The following is a 19868-nucleotide window of genomic DNA, read 5'->3' as shown; positions in this document are numbered from 1 at the left end:
CCAGCAAACTACTTCTCACCTGCTAACATCAGGCCTTCTCAGTTTTTAGTGTCAGTTGGAGGCAACATGGGTCTGAGTCTCAGACCAGTCTTAGCCTTGATGATGATTGGTTAGGCATGTTTTTTCACCATTTTTTGTGTTTTAGATCTCAAAGGATTGCTTGGAAGGGTAACAGTGTAAATGTGCACTCTGTTTCACTCCAAGTAGCGACGGAGAGTACAGCCTGTATTGTTCAGCCTGTATCCTCTCTCGTCGGAAAGGCAGGACCGTGTACCTTGACGCAGTTGGCGATCAGAGATTTGGGTGGTCCGTTTACCTCTTTTTAACCTGCCCGCTCGTGCACCGAAGCACGGCGTGTTTCGAAAGATCGGAAGATGGAGTCCGGACTTCCCAAATGCCTAGGATCAAGCTTCTTTAAAACATTTAAGATGGTTGCTTGTTGCTGCTTGCGCTGACTTCCCTCTTGCCGTTTTTCGGCATGGTGGTGTCTCCTTTTGTAGTGCACCAGTGTCTGAGTTCTTGGCCAGGTACTTAGTTCCACTTTTTTTAGCTCCGCATGCCTCCTTGCGTTTTTTTTTGTGTCCCTTTCCTCTGTTCAACTCTTTGCTGACCTCCTTTACGTTCGAAGTATTGGGTGTCTGCCCATGGATTGGGGGTGGAGGTAGTGGGAGTTGTGTTGGGCGCCTTTCCATGCCGTCCAGGGTGCATGCAGCTTTGAGTAAAGGTCTTGTATGGTGGTGGTGTGTGTTTGTCACATTAGGTGTTTAATCTCGTAGCCTGTGTATGCTCAAACTAGGTGTAGTATGGACGATATCAAGTTTGGGAGTGGCCTTGCGCTATTTACAACCTATTTTACTTTTTACAATCAACTCGTTCAGTGTTCACACCGCAAGCTAATCAGTACGGCTGACAGACCCCGCCCACTGGTCAATCAGCAGGGCTTGCATGTGTCTGTCTACTGGCCAATCAGCACAGTCAGGGTGCACACACACCCATCCAATCAGTGTGGCAGACTGTCATTTTTTACAACACTTGAAAAGGTGAGGGTGTGAAAATGCTCTACATCCCTAATATTAAGGGTTCTGACTTCACTTGGTTATCATTAACAGCATAACTTGCACCTCATACATACAATAAAGAGTGTGATATATAATTTAAGTAATATGTACTTAAAGGGGTTGTCTGAAACCGGAAACAGTGAATTTAATATTAATGTCTAACTAGTTAACTTAAAAATGAACTTTTCTAATGGACTTGAATTAAAAATTCCCTTTTGTTACCTGTGTACTTTAACTTCCTGTCTGTGTTCTTTCTTTCTTCCGATGACATTCCTTTTGAGTCTCTCCGCGTGCCCTGGGGAAATCTTCAGGGGGCTTGTGCTGTGGTGCCTACCACAGCTGCAGTCGCCAACCTGAATGGGACGCCATCAGACGTCCTTTTCAGTGGTTGGACTAGTCTCTGCTATAATGAGCATGCACCAGTTATCATTTTCGACGCATGCTTAGTGTGTGCTCCCTGCTTGTCATTTTATTACTTTTAAATGCACACTAACAGTTCGCTTCCCTGCCAGCTATAAAGAGAAATAATAAGCCTGGAAAAGGACGCACGCTTACCGGCTCGTCACTTCTCTCTATATATGGCAGGGAAGCACACTGTTAGTGCGCACACTGTTACTTTGAAAGTAATAAAGCGGCAAGCAGGGAGCGCCCACTAGCCATGTGTCTGAATTGACAACTGGAGCATGCTCAATTTAGCAGAAATGAGCCCGGCTCTTGAAAAGGACGTCTCTGATAATGTCACACTCAGTGTGGTGACCGCAGCTATGGCAGTGACTGCAGTGCCAGCCCCCGATGACGTCCCGTTTGAGAATCCCCAGTGCATGCTGGGAGACGGAAACAGAACGTCATCGGAAGTACGAAAGAAAAAAAAACCCCATGAAGTTAGAGTAGAGAGGGAACAGTAGGGAATTTCTAGTTGAACTCGGTTAGAAAAGTTGTTAGCTTTTTAAATGAAATTAATATTAAATTCACTGTTCAGTTTGTCTACCCCTTTAAAGGCTATGAACATTTTTCTGTTACCTTTCATTTATTTTCTTTATAGCTCATATGCTTCACAAGTGGAGAATGAAGCAAGTTTTTATTTAGTTTTCATTAAAACATTCTGAAAGTTTTTCTGCTGCAGTCTCTCACCTACCTAGCTGTTTTGCTAAATCTGACACATCCATTAGACCATTGCTCTTCCTCTCCCTTCTCTCACCATTAGACCTTATTCACACCTCTGTATTTTTCAAGGGAGAGCAGCTCACTCTAGCTGTGCTGGTACATAAGAGCATGAATTACTGGGAAGAACAGACCCACAAGAGAAAGGTTTGCGTATTGTCTATGGGTGCTCAGAAAATGAATAAAGTAATCTTTTTTTCGTGTCAAATCTGTCCTTAGCCCATAACTCAATAGATTTCTGTATTTTACATATATTCCAGGTACTGTGAAGTAACTTGTCTCTCTTCTGTGATTTTTCTTCCCTAATGTTTCTAGACAATCAATGACATAGTAAAGCCATACTGTGGACCTGGGGAAGATGTTCAGAAAGCCTCTCGTTTTCGTATTATTATTTCTACATGCAGCAGTGCTGGAATGTTCTACCAAATAGGTTTAAGGTTAGATAAACTGAACTTACAGTTATGTCCGAACCATATTGAAATTGGGCAAAAATATCAACCTTTTTTTGTGTAAACCAATTTTTCCCAAAACCCCATCCTCACGGCCCCCAACACGTTAGGTTTTCAGGATTTCCTTAATATTGCACAGGTGATGGAATTACTATTAAGGCATCAGAATCTGCCACATGTTCTCACCTGTGCAATACTAAGGAAATCCTGAAAACATGATGAGCTGGGGACAATGAGGACGGGGATTGGGAATCACTGGTGTAAACATTTCAAGCTGTCCACCCTAAAGTTGTTAAATGGGCAGAAATACAGTCGGTTCTGCCTGCATTTGAAGAGGTCCTAGATACTTGTTTCAGACTATTGTATGCCTGAGTATTTGAAAGAACAGAAGAAAACAATCTGTTTGTTCCTTAAAATTTATAATATATATATATATTAGTACAGACCAAAAGTTTGGACATGCCTCATTTAAAGATTTTTCTGTATTTTCATGACTTTGAAAATTGTACATTCACACTGAAGGCATCAAAACTATGAATTAACACATGTGGAATTATATACGTAACAAAAAAGTGTGAAACAACTGAAAATATGTCTTATATTCTAGGTTCTTCAAAGTAGCCACCTTTTGCTTTGATGACTGCTTCGCACACTCTTGGCATTCTCTTGATGAGCTTCAAGAGATCGTCACCGGAAATGGTTTTCACTTCACAGGTGTGCCCTGTCAGGTTTAATAAGTGGGATTTCTTGCCTTATAAATGGGGTTGGGACCATCAGTTGTGTTGTGTAGAAGTCAGGTGGATACACAGCTGATAGTCCTACTGAATAGACTGTAAGGCTTAGTGCCCACGATGCAGAAATGAAGCAGAAATTTTCCTGAGCATTTCTGCATCTCCTTGGCAGAAAAACGCATGCGGTTTTTACATGCGTTTTTGACGCGTATTTGCATGCGTATTTGCCATGCGTTTTTCCAATGCATTTTATAGGCAAATATGCATGCAGAAACGCACAAGAATTGGTCATGTTTATATTTTTTCTGCGAGTAAAATCTGCGCAGAAAAATTGGGAAAACTTTGAAAGTGTCCCCAAGTGCAGTTGCAAATACCATCAAGCGCTACAAAGAAACTGGCTCACATGAGGACCTTCCCAGGAAAGGAAGACCAAGAGTCACCTCTGCTTCTGAGGATAAGTTTATCCGAGTCACCAGCCTCAGAAATTGCTGGTTATCAGCAGCTCAGATTAGAGACCAGGTCAATGCCACACAGAGTTCTAGCAGCAGACACATCTCTACAACAACTGTGAAAAGGAGACTTTGTGCAGCAGGCCTTCATGGTAAAATAGCTGCTAGGAAACCACTGCTAAGGACAGGCAACAAGCAGAAGAGACTTATTTGGGCTAAAGAACACAAGGAATGGACATTAGACCAGTGGAAATCTGTGCTTTGGTCTGATGAGTCCAAATTTGAGATCTTTGGTTCCAACCACCGGGTCTTTGTGCGACGCAGAAAAGGTGAACGGATGGACTCTACATGCCTGGTTCCCACCGTGAAGCATGGAGGAGGAGGTGTGATGGTGTGGGGGTGCTTTGCTGGTGACACTGTTGGGGATTCATTCAAAATTGAAGGCATACTGAACCAGCATGGCTACCACAGCATCTTGCAGCAGCATGCTATTCCATCCGGTTTGCATTTAGTTGGACCATCATTTATTTTTCAACAGGACAGTGACCCCAAACACACCTCCAGGCTGTGTAAGGGCTATTTGACCAAGAGGGAGAGTGATGGGGTGCTACGCCAGATGACCTGGCCTCCACAGTCACCAGACCTGAACCCAATCGAGATTGTTTGGGGTGAGCTGGACCGCAGAGTGAAGGCAAAAGGGCCAACAAGTGCTAAGCATCTCTGGGAACTCCTTCAAGATTGTTGGAAGACCATTTCCGGTGACTACCTCTTGAAGCTCATCAAGAGAATGCCGAGAGTGTGCAAAGCAGTCATCAAAGCAAAAGGTGGCTACTTTGAAGAACCTAGAATATAAGACATATTTTCAGTTGTTTCACACTTTTTTGTTAAGTATATAATTCCACATGTGTTAATTCATAGTTTTGATGCCTTCAGTGTGAATGTACAATTTTCATAGTCATGAAAATACAGAAAAATCTTTAAATGAGAAAGTGTGTCCAAACTTTTGGTCTGTACTATATATATATATATATATAATGCGCATGCACAGCTTCTGTGGGAGCTATGTTTAAGTGGCTCTCCAGAAATATCCTGAAGAAAGATGAGGTATCACATCCAATTGGTAAAAGAGGATCCTTCAGTCACCCATACAAGCTACATTTCAGTGCTCTCTATGGAGCTTTTACATTCAGTGCAAGATTATTTACAAGCTATTAGGTGGTCAGAGTAATATAACATAATGTGCATAAGTGTTATGACTACCTTAGCTTTCTCTGCCACCGACATGCAATGCTTCATGACTATTTGCCATGACTAGAATGAACCCCTTCCAGACCTATGACAAAATTGTTTTTCGTGGCTGGGTGCCTGTTCACTTCACCATGACATACAGTGCCTACAAGTAGTATTCAACTCCCTGCAGATTTAGCTGGTTTGATAAGATGCAAATAAGTTAGAGCCTTCAAACTGCAAACGAGAGTAGGTTTTATGAACAGAAGCATAAATCTTACAAACCAAAAAGTTGCTCAGTTGAATTTTATTAAATTTTAAACATAAAAGTGTGGGTCAATTATTATACAACCCCTATGTTTAATATTTTGTGGAATAACCCTTGTTTGCAATTACAGCTAATAATCGTCTTTTATAAGACTTGATCAGGCCGGCACAGGTCTGTGGAGTTATCTTGGCCCACTCCTCCATGCAGATCTTCTCCAAGTTATCTAGGTTCTTTGGGTGTCTCATGTGGACTTTATTCTTGAGCTCCTTCCACAAGTTTTCAATTGGGTTAAGGTCAGGAGACTGACTAGGCCACTCCAACACCTTGACTTTTTCCCTCTTGAACCAGGCCTTGGTTTTCTTGGCTGTGTGCTTTGGGTCGTTGTCTTGTTGGAAGATGAAATTACGACCCATCTTAAGATCCTTGATGGAGGAGCGGAGGTTCTTGGCCAAAATCTCCAGGTAGGCCGTGCTATCCATCTTCCCATGGATGCGGACCAGATGGCCAGGCCCCTTGGCAGAGAAACAGCCCCACAGCATGATGCTGCCACCACCATGCTTGACTGTAGGGATGGTATTCTTGGGGTCGTATGCAGTGCCATCCAGTCTCCAAACGTCACGTGTGTGGTTGGCACCAAAGATCTCGATCTTGGTCTCATCAGACCATAGAACCTTGAACCAGTCTGTCTCAGAGTCCTCCAAGTGATCATGAGCAAACTGTAGACGAGCCTTGACATGACGCTTTGAAAGTAAAGGTACCTTACGGGCTCGTCTGGAACGGAGACCATTGCGGTGGAGTACGTTACTTATGGTATTGACTGAAACCAATGTCCCCACTGCCATGAGATCTTCCCGGAGCTCCTTCCTTGTTGTCCTTGGGTTAGCCTTGACTCTTCGGACAAGCCTGGCCTCGGCACGGGAGGACACTTTCAAAGGCTGTCCAGGCCGTGGAAGGTTAACAGTAGTTCCATAAGCCTTCCACTTACGGATGATGCTCCCAACAGTGGAGACAGGTAGGCCCAACTCCTTGGAAAGGGTTTTGTACCCCTTGCCAGCCTTGTGACCCTCCACGATCTTGTCTCTGATGGCCTTGGAATGCTCCTTTGTCTTTCCCATGTTGACCATGTCTGAGTGCTGTTCACAAGTTTGGGGAGGGTCTTAAATAGTCAGAAAAGGCTGGCAAAAGAGATCTTTAATCCACACATGTGAAGCTCATTATTCTTGGTGCCTGAACTACTTCTTAATACTTTAGGGGGACCAAACAGAATTCTTGTGGTTTGAGGGGTTGAATAATAAATGACACTCTGAATTAACTTTTAACGTTTTAAAAAACAAAAACAAAAAAAAACAAAAACAAAATTTGCTGCAGTGCATTTCCCACTTCCAGGCTGATCTACAGTACAAATGTCACAATGCCAAGTTAATTCCGCATGTGTCAACCAGCTAAATCTGCAGGGGGTTGAATACTACTTGTAGGCACTGTACATTTTAGGTAGGCTGATCTAATGGGTGCTTTCAATAAACAGTCAAGATCAGCGACAGGAGCAGAGCTGTATCTCATAGCTTGCCTTCTGCTGCAACCGCCAATACCAAAGCTTTTTTTTCCCTATGGGATACATGGGGCCTTATTTTTATGTCCTTTTTAAATTCCTCCTTTTATTTATTTTTTTTTTATGACCTCAAAGGACCGCTATAAAACATTTTACATTGCATTTCCCTTTTCTGTAGAATTTAATTTTATTTACTGGTCTTACTTTTTGTTAAATGGGGCAAGGCTAGAAACCGCAATTCAGTATGGTGGTGTATTTGTTTCCATTTATTTTACACACTGTGCCCCCCATAACATCTTAAAGGGATTTTAATATTATATTATTTTTATTGCTGATTTTCCCTGTAACTAGGGCTGGTATATTAGCCCCAGTAACAGTGGAAATTCAGCCTTCTGTCTGCATAGCAGAGTTGAATGTGTTTCCTAGGAACCAGCACCTCCAGTTCCCTCTCTGGAGAAGGTGTGGAGAAGGGAGCACTGACAGTGCTACCTAATCTGTATACAAAATCGCTTGTTTAGCTTGTGTACAAGAGATATCAGGATAAATAATGTCTGCCTTCTCTGAGGGGAGTCACCCAGCTTTCTAACCCCACAGCTGCACAATCTTATGCAAGCTGCTTACTTTGCACTGACCTTTTAGAACGTCAGCGCAAAGTATAGTGTTGACCACCTGGACGTTTATAGTCTGTCAACTGTCCAGGAGTAGTTAAATGAAGGGTTTTTTTTGTTTTGTTTTCCCTTGCACTTTTTAATATGTGGAAAGAAAATTATATTGAGTGCAAGAAAACATTAGTACATTGAGTATTTATCTTCTACAGTGCTGGCTACTAAGCTTCTCTTTAGCTCAGATCCTTGGGGTACAGCTATGATCAGTAACACCAGCTTACCTGCAGAACCTGATGGAAGTCTGAAGAAGTCTGAAAACCTGCCTTAATTCTCCTCACAGACATACTTTTCTTATGTCACTTTCCCATGTTTTATACGGTCATATGCTTCTTTTGGTTGGCTGCAGTACATTAACCCTAGTCCAGAAAGAAGTCTTTGCATTGAGATGATTTTTCCTACAGGAAGAAGAGACCTTCACCACCAGAAAAAGAAATCGATATCTAGGGGGATCCTGAGGATTTGCTTATTTCTTATGGCTTTATTGCCTACGTATAGTTTTAGCTGTTTACAAAGAAATGCAAAAAGTGTAACTGAATGCTGTTATCTTAAATTATGACAGAGTTGGACACTTCACTCATGTAATAGTTGATGAAGCTGGACAAGCCACTGAGCCGGAGTGTCTCATACCTCTGGGTTTAGTATCAGAAGTCACTGGCCAGGTAAGAAGACTTACAAAAAAACAACTTTAGTACTATTATATCAGAGATTGTTTTTACAAACACACTCTACTGTCACAGATCATTCTTTCAGGAGATCCTATGCAGCTTGGACCAGTGATAAAGTCTAGAATTGCTTTGGCACATGGGCTTAGTATATCATTGCTTGAAAGGCTCATGACACTTCCAATCTACTTAAGGGATGAAGAAGCGTATGGAGCTTGTGGAAACTACAACCCTTTGTTGGTATGTAATGCCAAAGCTTACAGGAGACCTTCCAGAAAAAAAAAAACGATAGCAAAAAGCACCTTTAGTCTATATGTGTAAAACATTTCAAATGTCTTCTGTTATATATGGCCACTTCAAGCGGCAGCAGCAAAAACAGGCTGGATTACTTACAGATTCTGCTGACATTTCTGTCAGGAACTTTTGTGGATTTAACCAAATGCATTGATGTTGTCATGCAACTACCAGTAGGCAATCTGAGTAGAAAATGTACTTTTGTATTTAGTAACTTAGTTCCTTACTCGGTCTCCATGACTATATTACACCCCGCATTAATCATGGGACATTTTTTCATTGTAATTTTTTTGCTTAGTGCTGCCCCAGATTCACAGCCTGTAAGTTCAAAGCATCATATGTGAACATAAACAAGAGGTATTAAAGGGGTTGTTTACTTTAAAAAAAAACCTTTTTATGCACACTGTGGCAACTGTAATAGTTTTCATAAATCTCTTGCATTGCTTTTTTGCTCTAATTAAAGGGAGTCTTTCACCCCCCCCTCCATAACTGAACTTGAACTATTTAGACTTTCATATATGGGACTTAACCTCTATAAAAATCACACTGCACTGTAGATTTTAATAATACAGTTTTTCTATATAACACATTTATTACATATGTAAATGAGGAGGCTTCTGTGCACCTTTGGCGTGGCTAAGGGCTCGGTGCACCTTTCCAGCCCCTCAAGTCTGTGCTTTTAAAATTCTCTGGGGAGGTGGAGGAGTTAGAGGCCGATACTGACATTCTGCGTTCTTGGATTTTTCCTTTCTTGGCCTTAATTCAGAGGCTATGAATGATAACCAAAAAACTTTTTCTCCACTCACGGTTTTTGGTTGGGTGAAGCCATTTATTGTCAAACTACTGTGTTTTCTCTTTTTAAATCTTAATGACAACCAAAAATATCCAAATGACCCTGATCAAAAGTTCACATACCCTGGTGATTTTGGCCTGATAACATGCACAGAATTTGACACAAATGGGTTTGAGTGGCTACTAAAGCTAACATCCTCACCTGTGACCTGTTTGCTTGTTATCAGTGCGTGTGCATAAAACCTGAGTGAGTTTCTGGGATCCAGACAGACTCTTGCATCCAGCCACTGACGTTTCTGGATTGTGAGTCATGGGGAAAGCCAAAGAATTGTCAACGGATCTATGGGAAAAGATAGTTGAACTGTATAACACAGGAAAGGGATACAAAAAAATTTCCAAGGAATTGATAAGGCCAGTCAGCAGTGTTCAAACTGTGATTAACAAATGGAAAATCAGGGGCTCTGTAAAAACCAAACCACGGTTAGGTAGACCAACAAAAATTTTGGCCTCAACTGCCAGGAAAATTGTTCAGGATGCAAACTAAAACCCACAAATAACATCAGCTGAAATTCAGGACTCTCTGAAAACTAGCGGTGTGGCTGTTTCAAGATGCACAATAAGTAGGTACTTGAAGAAAAATGGGCTGCATAGTCGAGTCGCCAGAAGAAAGCTATTACTGCGCAAATGCCACAAAGTATCTCGCCTACAATACGTCAAACAGCAGAGACAAGCATCAAAACTTCTGGAACAAGGTAATTTGAAGTGATGAGACCAAAATTGAACTTTTTGGCCACAACCATAAACGAGGTCAATGATGAAAGGAACACCATTCTTACAGTAAATCACGGAGGTGGATCGCTGATGTTTTGGGGATGTGTGAGCTACAAAGGCACAGGAAACTTGGTAAAAGTTGAAGGGAAGATGAATGCAGCACGTTATCAGGAAATACTGGAGGCAAATTTGCACTCATCAGCCCGGAAGCTGCGCATGGGATGTACTTGGACGTTCCAACATGACAACGATCCAAAACACAAGGCCAAGTCGACCTGTCATTGGCTACAACAGAGCAAAGTAAAGGTTCTGGAGTGGCCATCTCGGTCTCCTGACCTCAATATCATTGAGCCACTCTGGGGAGATCTCAAGCAATCAGTTCATGCTAAACAGCCCAGGAATTTACAGGAACTGGAGGCTTTTTGCAAAGAAGAATGGGCGGCTTTACCATCTGAGAAAATAAAGAACCTCATCCACAGCTAGCACTAAAGACTTCAAGCTGTCATTGATTTTAGAGGGTGAAATACACGGTATTAAGAACTGGAGTATGTGAACTTTTGATCAGGGTCATTTAGATGTTTTTGGTTGTCATTAAGATTAAGAGAAAACACAGTAGTTTGACAATAAATGGCTTCACCCAACCAATAACCCTGAGTGGAGATAAAGGTTTTGTGTCATCATTCATATTCTCTGACACAAGGCCAAGAAAGGAAAAATTATTTTGGGGTATGTAAACTTTTGAGCACAACTGTGTGTGTGTGTGTGTGTGTGTGTGTGTGTGTGTGTGTGTGTGTGTGTGTGTGTGTATGCATAGATATACAGGTATATGTTTCTTATTTTTGCGTGTACCATATATTTAAAAACTTTAAAATGACATTTACTCTTTCAATATGCTTATACCAATGTTAATTTTATTTGACCTTTTAACTTATTAAAAGATAACAAAACTGATGAAGAACTACAGATCACATGCAGTTCTGCTTCATCTCCCATCCAAGCTGTTCTATCATAAGGAACTGGAAGTCTGTGCAGATCCAACTGTTGTTAACCGGCTCCTGAGATGGGACAAGTTGCCTAAAAGAGGTTTTCCTTTAATTTTCCATGGTGTCCGGGTATGTAAGCCCTTCCATTTTAATATTGTACAGTAATATTAGATGTGACATTTCTTTAGAAATCGGTGTTCGAGATCTTTTTTCTTGCTTTGCTTGTTGATTGTTTCAGCTCTAAAAAACGAATCCTGAGCCATTTCATCATTAGAGAATTTTTGTCTACAGGGAACAGAAATGCGTGAAGGAAGCAACCCATCCTGGTTCAATCCATCAGAAGCCGTGCAGGTCATGAGATACTCCTGCATACTTGCTAAACATGTCACCACATCAGTGTCTGCCAGAGACATTGGAGTGATTACACCATACCGGAAACAGGTACTGTATGTGTTATTACATCTATATAAACAATCATTCATTACATTAAACCCTGATTGGTGAAGAGATTGTCAAATTAAAGTGGCGGCAGTCATAGGGCAAAGATATTGGGCAGCATATGACTACTTGGTTCTTGGAAGTTTATGTGCAGGATAATTTAAAGGTGTTGTACGAAGATCACAATTTATTACCTATCCATAGGGAAAGCAACACTGGTGGTCCTACTGCTGAGACCCTCACCTTATCATGTCCACTGCTGAGTAGAGCAGCATCACATGACTACTGCTTCATTAAAAGCTATGACAAAAAAATAGAGCGAGTACTTCATGTGTTCAAATTAATCGGTAGATTCCAGGCAGTTTTCCCATGTGTTCCGCACTTGGCTGAATGCAGAGCTGTGTTTCAATTACTTTTAGGATGGTACAGGAGATGTGCTCTGTAGCTTTCAGGATGTAGCAGCCGCTGACCACTTCATAATAGCACAAGCTTTCCCAGTTAGAAAATATGAAATAGTTGTTAACCAAAATTGTATCAAAAGACCCATGCTAAAATGAACAACCAATAACACTTATTGATAAAGTTCCCCAATACATATATGAACCTATAATTAACTCATAAAAAATAATGAAAAATAACCAAAAAAAACGTAAACCTAAATATAATTTTATTATTTACGTTACACAAAAATGAAAGACAAAAAATATATCTAAAAACACCCCATAAAACGCGGAAAATAAAAAGGCAATGTGGTCAATAGTAAATTACATTATGGCAAAAGCATAATAAATAACGAACATAGTAGCTTAGTTAAAAAATGAGGGGGAAAGTATAAACCAATGCACAAGATGACCAGTATGATCAGGGAACCAAAGACATAGTTGTATGAAAAGATAAAAATCTTAATTCATTAAATGACCTCACAAAAAAGTCCAAATGATAAATAAGTATAAATGGCAATACATAACCACAACAAACCCTTCAAACTTATTAAAGTGCAATGACACCCATACCCACCAGCAAGTGCCATATTAAATGCACCACTATAACACACCACACTGCCCAGTACCCGCAACACGTGTTTTGTTTTAAGCTAAAGAGAAACGTGCGTCTGGGTACTGACAGTGTGGTGTGTTATGCTGGTGCATTTACTATGGCGTTTGGAAAGCTGTGGCACTGCAGTACAAGACACTGATACAAGAAACTTGGACCACATCATATTGCTTATGCAAATAGCCTCTTCATAGAGAAAAATAACAGGACCTCTGGTGCCATTGGAGGTAGTGATCCCTTACATGTCATTGCCACATGACTTAGGATAAGAAGCCAAATCAGAAACTCCATTTGTAGACGCGTTTAGGGATGTTGGCCCCTCATCAGTGCAAAGCAAGAGATCTGGTTTGCCTGAGTGAGAGGCTCGGACAGGTGGTCTAAGGTTTAAAGCTTCGTAAGGGCTCATATAGGCCATGCAATACTCTTCTGGAAATTTTAATTATATTGCTTATTGCAGTCAAGAGGCAATGGCTCTCCCGAAAGTACCACAGCTCTTTTGTTTTTCTTAACTAGACCCGTGTAGATCCCACATTGATTGTCAAATATTTTTAGAAACCACCTGAGAGCCACTGTCGACATTAACTGTTTTGGGCACCTTTCTGAGGGAAACATGAAGATGTGACAGTCACAGTGGTTTAGTGGTTTGTCATTTTTGTAAATAGAATCTAAAATATATTAGTTGCAGCTCAATGTAAAAACTGTGACCTTGAAAGTCAGCATATTTTTGAGGTGGTGCTTCCCCTGTCCACCTGCTGTTTTGCTATGTATTCTGAGGACAGCATGATGTAGAGGTTAAAACATAGATTTCAACGATGTGTCACAAGTCAGGCTTTGTGCTGTTGTTTACTTACACAAAGGTTTTATTGCCTGGTAATTATCATTGTCCAGACTATAGCAGTGTGTGCATACTACTCTGACCCCGCCCCCTCCTGTGATACTCAGCTCACTGTCTATGGACATTCTATATACAGAGCCTGGTGTGGGGGGGGGTTAGCTTTCTCAGCTCTGCTGCATCTAAAAACTCTGTCAGAACAGCTGCTCCCAGTAATCTAAGTGATACATCATTGGATTCAGCTTCTCTTTGCCTACATCATGCTGCTCTGAGATGAGATAGCAAAAACCTGCTGACAAATTCCCTTTAAGTTCATATCACTTGCATCAAGCTGCACCTAACAGACACCCCTTAAATACTGCCAGATTAACATGTCGGGAATAAGTATCAAAAACCTGTAGGCATAGAGACGTACAAAAATGTATACGAAGGAAAAGGAGCGCAAAGAGTCCATTTAGCTATGATAAAATAACAATTGTATTATAGACCATTATACTAAAAACATACACATATCATATTCATTTAATGAAAATATCCTAGTAAATAGCTGGTTAGCTACATGCAACAAAAAATGGATTACAGTACATTAGAAATGTACATCAAAGCACATGAATATAACTATGTAATGTCCTATAATATCAATTAATTAGTATGTGTGTTTGAATCACAGCATTAAAGGGGTTGTCCGGCCCAAATTGATAAGTCTGCAGTCACTCTGTGTGACTGCAACCTTATGAATTCCCCCAGAGAATGCACTGTGCGCTGCAGGGATTCTCCGGTTTATGAGCTAGGACCGGAGGGTATGTATATGTCGCGCCCCTGGGCCTACTTGGTGTAGCGTTGCGCACGTGGGGACTACCCGGAGCCGGGCCTGTTGGGGGTAGTAGTCTCGTGGCGGTGACCCGGTCCGTGCCCAGGGAGTCAAACTGTGTGGCTGAGTATTAGCAGTAGATGTTGGACAACTACGCCACCCGTTGAATGCAGCTATGGAGCTGCCGCTGCAGGGCAGACCGCTGAGGCCGGTGGTACGATTGTGCAGCGTAGATGGTATAACCCCCAACGGGAGGGGTATGGCCTCAGGGCAGCCGACGTGGATGATGGGGGTAGCAGGAACCACTCAGAGACGATGCGGTGTAGTTCAGGGTCTTTACTGGTGACAAAGATAGACCCTCCCAGAGTACTGGCTAGCGATTGGGGCCTGGTCAGTCTTTGAGCAGATGGGATTTCCCCTGGCCAGGTGGAGTTGTAGGCCTCCCCAACTAATTGTACTCTTCTGGCTACCTTGCTAGAGGCGGGTAAAAGTAGCCCACGTCCCTGAGTGTACCGTGTGGTGCTCACCCGTATGGCCGGTGACTCGGGGCCTTCTAGTGGCTTCCGCTCCACGATGGCGGTGCTGGTCCCACGCGTGTGGCCGTGCCTTCGGGTTTCTTGGCCAGAGGACCTGAAATCCCCTGCCGGTCGGTTACTGCTGCTGGGTAAGGATTAGTCCCCACAGCCTCGGACTCCGGGTCCGGTGGTAACTCTTCAATCAGGGCGAGCTCTACAGCTGCCAGCCCCTGATTCCTTTTAGCACGACTTCCCCAGAGCTCCTGATCTTTCTTGTTCCTAAAGCTGCTCCACTACAGACCAGACTGTGTCTCTGTCTGTGTTCTCTGCTCTTTCTCCCTAACCCTGCCTCAGCCCCAGTTTTATATAGGGGAAGTTCTTCCCCTCCCAGGACTGGGCAGGAGGTGTGGCATGCATAGGATTCCTGACCAAGAGACCTCCCACCTGCTCTCAGACGTAATATCTCTATCACTGTGGCAACCAGACCCCTGGGGTGTCACATTCCCCCCTAGTGAAATTTAGTACTCCGGGACTAAACATATTTTTGTAACATAACAAATTACAAACAGAAACAACGCAATAAAGAAAAACATTAGGATGGTCACGGCGTGTTCGCAACCGGGTGCAGTTTTTCAAGAAAACAAGGGTGTCCATTTCACCAAAAACAGGGAGACGTAACCAGGTAGGGGCCTGTCCTGCCCCGAGTCCTTATCAGTCTTTTAGTCCATCCTGGGTTACGCTCCAACTATATGCAAAAAGGATTCCCGGTAAATCCACCAAAGACTCCTACAAATAACTAGAAACACAAAATTATACACGAGCAACAATAAACAGGTAAACATTAATAAAATAGCTTGAACATTTAGATCCTCCACCGTACGGGCAACTGGCCTCTAGTGACCCTAGTGGACCTACGGAGCTGGCTGACTGGTCCTGAGCTACAGGGTATAGGAGCTGTCAAGGGTAAACTGGGCAGCCGTCTACAGACTCTTTGGCTCACTAGGGGTATGGCAGGCTCACTATAAGCAGAGGGTTGATTCTCCTGGTCTGCTTGTGTGGGGTCTTCTGCCTCCTGGACCGGCTGTTCTTCCAGCTCTACCTGTGTCTCCGTAGGCACTTGGGATGCTGGTTGGAGGAACGTGAGGACGGGTACCACAACAGCACCATTGACTTGAGTCGAAGACCGAGGGAAGTCTCCAAGCACAGTACTAATCATATCTTCCCTTTCCTCTACGGGTCGAGGGTCTTCTTGTTCCTCTTCAGGGTTCCGTAGCTGTTCGGGACACTTCTTCAGGTGATCCCGGGATACAATGGCTGTGGTTTCCCCTCCGTCTTTACTAATTGTACAGATCTTTGGGTTGTCGTGGCTTGAGGGCAGTACGGTGTACGGGTCCTTCTCCCACTGGTCGTCCAACTTGTGGAGCCGTCTTTTCCTCTTCAAGACCTGCTCTCCGGGCACCAGGGGAACAGCGGGAGCATACTGGTTGTAAGTTTTCTCTTGTCTTTCCCTAGCTTGACAGAGACTTCGCTCCACGCTCTCCTGTACTTTCCGGTACTGCTGCTGCCTCTCTGTGTCCCAGTCTGCTTCTGGTGAAGTGTCCTCGGGTGTCAGGACTCCCATCTCCAGATCAACAGGAAGCTTACCAGGTCTTGCCCTCATTAGGTAAGCCGGGGTACAGTTGGTGGAACCTACAGGGATGTGGTTGTATAGGTCCACCAGGTCGGGCAGCTTTTCAGGCCACAGACTACGTTCTTCCAGGGGCAATGTTTTCAGAAGATCTATCACCACCTGGTTCATTTTCTCACAAAGTCCATTAGTCTGCGGGTGATAGGGTGTTGTTCTAATCTTCCGGCAGCCATACAGGGTGCAGAACTCCTGGAAGACTTCCGCTTCAAAGGCAGGCCCCTGGTCCGTCAGCACCTGCTCCGGGTATCCGTGCGGACGGCAGAAGTGCTGCTGGAAAGCTCTAGCTGCTGTTTGAGCCGTTAAGTCCTTGACGGGGACGATAACCAAGAACCGGGAGTAGTGATCCACGATGGTTAACGCGTAGACGTAGTCACTTCTGCTTGGGGTCAGTTTTACATGATCCAAGGCTACCAGTTCCAACGGCTGTCTGGTGATGATGGACTGCAGGGGAGTCTTCTGGCTGGCACGGTCCTTCCTTCTTAGGTTGCATGGGCCACAGTCTCTGCACCACCTCTCGATGGTTCCTCTCATGCCTACCCAATGGAACCGCCCGCGCAGCAGGAACTCCAGCTTCTTCCATCCGAAGTGCCCAGCTCCGTCGTGGTATGCCTCCATCACCATAGCTGCGTCTCTTCTTGGCACCACTACTTGCCAGATTAGTTCATGCGTCCGGGAGTTAACCATTCTGCGGCACAACTTCCCCTTGTAAAGGAACAGTCGACTCTTCTCAGCCCACAGTTGCTTGGCTTCCTCCGGAGCGTCTGGGTCAAGGCGTGCATCTGGCCGAGTCAGCATCTCCTTTACCAGTCGGACGGCAGGGTCACTGTCTTGCGTCTCCGCCCAGTTGTAATGAGGTAATGGGTTGAACGTAGCGGATTGCTTACTCCTTACACTGTGGGAATACTGGATAGTCCCATGACGGTGGAACGCGGGGAGTTCAACTTCTTCCAGTTCCTCTGAATCTTCCCCTACGTCCGGTAGGTTCGGCATCCTGGACAGGGCGTCCGCGTTTTTATTGGAGCGTCCTGCCCGGTATTTGATTGTAAACTCATAGTTGGACAAGCGGGCCATCCATCTCTGCTCTAGGGCACCGAGTCTTGCAGTGTCCAGGTGTGTCAACGGGTTGTTATCCGTGTACACGGTGAACCGGGAAGCAGCGAGGTAGTGCTTAAAGCGTTCGGTGACTGCCCACACCACTGCCAGGAACTCTAGCTTAAATGAGCTGTAATTCTCAGGGTTTCTTTCGGTGGGTCGCAGTTTTCGGCTGGCGTAAGCAATTACCCGTTCCTTCCCCTGCTGGATCTGGGACCGTACGGCTCCTAGCCCGATGTTACTGGCGTCGGTGTAGAGGATAAAGGGCTGGCTATAATCAGGGTACGCCAGGATTTCATCCCCCGTGAGGGCCATCTTCAGCTGGCGGAAGGACTCTTCTTCCAGCTTCTCCAATCTGAAGGGTGGCTTCTGGTTCTTGGCCTTCCTGGACTGGCCTATCAGGAGGTCCTGCATAGGAGCTGCCTTTTTGGTGAAACCGGGAATGAACCTTCGGTAGTAGCCTACCAACCCGAGGAACTGCCTCACTTCCTTTACGCTGGAGGGGCTTGGCCATTCCTTAATTGCGGTGATCTTATCAGGGTCGGGAGCCACTCCGTCAGCACTCACCACGTGTCCCAGGTACTGCACCTTTGGCTTCAGGAGGTGACACTTGGAGGGTTTCACCTTTAGGCCGTAACTTGCCAGAGCTTCGAACACTTCCGCCAGGTGTTTCAGGTGGTCCTCGTAGGTCTTGGAATAGACGATGACATCGTCCAGGTATAACAGGACCGTCTCAAAGTTTCGGTGTCCCAGACAGCATTCCATCAATCGCTGGAAGGTTCCTGGTGCGTTGCAGAGTCCGAACGGCATGCAGGTAAACTCGCTAAGTCCCATCGGGGTGGTGAATGCGGTCTTCTCCCGGTCCGCCTCTGCTACAGGAACCTGCCAGTACCCGCTAGTGAGATCCAAGGTGGAGAAGAAGTTAGCAGATTTTAAAGCAGCCAAAGACTCCTCTATTCTTGGTAAGGGGTACGCATCTTTGTGTGTGATACGGTTAATTTTCCGGTAATCTACACACATTCTCATGGTGTTGTCTTTCTTTTTGACCAAGACTAGTGGAGCTGCCCAGGGGCTACAGCTATCCCTGATTACCCCAGCCTCCTTCATGTCTCTAAGCATCCCCTTGGCGTGTTGGTAGTGTGCAGGGGGTACGGGTCGATACCTCTCTTTTATGGGAGGATGGTCTCCCGTGGGGATGTGGTGTTCTACCCCCTTGACTCGCCCGAAGTCTAACGGGTGTTTACTAAACACTCTCTCGTACTCTCGAACCACCCGGTAGACTCCCTGTTTCTGGTGGGAGGGAGTGGAGTCAGTACCCAAATGTAGTTGCTGACACCAATCCTCCATTATTTTCATAGAGCCGTTACCTTCCTCCGGGTGAGATGGAGGCAAGGGTTCCACAGACTGTATAGAATTTTGGTTGATAGTATATAATTTGGCTAGCGTAGCATACCGGGGCAGGTATACTTCCCTTTTCCCGATATTTATTATACGAACGGGCACCCTCCCATGGCGTACATCAACTACCCCCCGTGCTGTTAAAATGGTGGGCCTACTGTCTGAGTAGACTGGTTCTACCATGGCCTGGTAATTTCTACCTCTCAGACCAATAGCTGCCCGGCACCAAATCATCATTTCACTTTTCGGGGGCATGGCAATAGGGAAAGGGTCACACATTCTTACGCTACCAATCTCACCACCGGAGAGTTCCACCTGTTGCCGTCGCATCAGTGCCTGGATCTCTTTCTGGAGCACTCGCTGCTGGCCGGAGCTGGCGTTCTTGGCAACCTGCTGTAAAATGAAAATCACCTCTGCAAGACAATTTTCAATCACATTAGTTCCTAGAGTTATCTTTGGGTGACTCTCGCGCTTGTCAATGTCTACAATGATCAGTCCCTGTGCTGCCAGTTCGACTCTACCGATTTTAATGGTCATTTCTTTAAATCCGATCTGTGGCACGGGCTGACCATTACTGGCGATGATACTCAAGTCGTCGTCTGGATAGCGGGTTATATCCGAGTCATTCCAGTACTGCTTGAAGAGCACGTACGGGATGGTGGTGACCTGTGACCCGGTGTCCAGTAGGGCACTCATAGGGATGCCATCCAGTACCACAGGCAAGACTGGACGTCCTCCCACATATTTGTCGCGCCAGTTCGATGGGCCTGGTGATCTTTTTCCTGGGGGTTGGCCCTCTACCCCAGGTTGTGCCAGTTTAAAGGACAGTACCTTGCCATATGTCCGGGTTGATTGCAGCGGCGGCAGATAGGTTGTCCGTCCTCGTTGTACCGGTCGCTGGGTCTTCCTCTGGCCGGTGGGGTCCTCCTTGGTCGACGCCACGGGATGTCCTCCGGTCCGGATGCCAGCTGGATCTTCCCTGG

General features: G+C 44.6%; 1 protein-coding gene across 1 annotated transcript in view; it reads left to right on the top strand.

The window, feature by feature from the left end:
- MOV10L1 (Mov10 like RNA helicase 1) overlaps positions 1–19868 on the top strand; it is a 190710-nt gene that overhangs the window by 139066 nt on the left and 31776 nt on the right. Inside the window, exons 18-22 of the mRNA XM_073650723.1 lie at positions 2535–2656; positions 8117–8216; positions 8295–8459; positions 11015–11188; positions 11351–11500. Coding sequence (XP_073506824.1) covers positions 2535–2656; positions 8117–8216; positions 8295–8459; positions 11015–11188; positions 11351–11500 — 711 coding nt within the window. The remainder of the gene's footprint in view (positions 1–2534; positions 2657–8116; positions 8217–8294; positions 8460–11014; positions 11189–11350; positions 11501–19868) is intronic.

The sequence above is a fragment of the Phyllobates terribilis genome, unplaced genomic scaffold (genome assembly GCF_046119375.1).
Source record: "Phyllobates terribilis strain yellow unplaced genomic scaffold, ASM4611937v1 Scaffold_11__3_contigs__length_659146591, whole genome shotgun sequence".
Classification (NCBI taxonomy): Eukaryota; Metazoa; Chordata; class Amphibia; order Anura; family Dendrobatidae; genus Phyllobates; species Phyllobates terribilis.
Note: the sequence above shows the minus strand (reverse complement) of the source record. Positions and strands in the feature narration are given on the sequence as shown.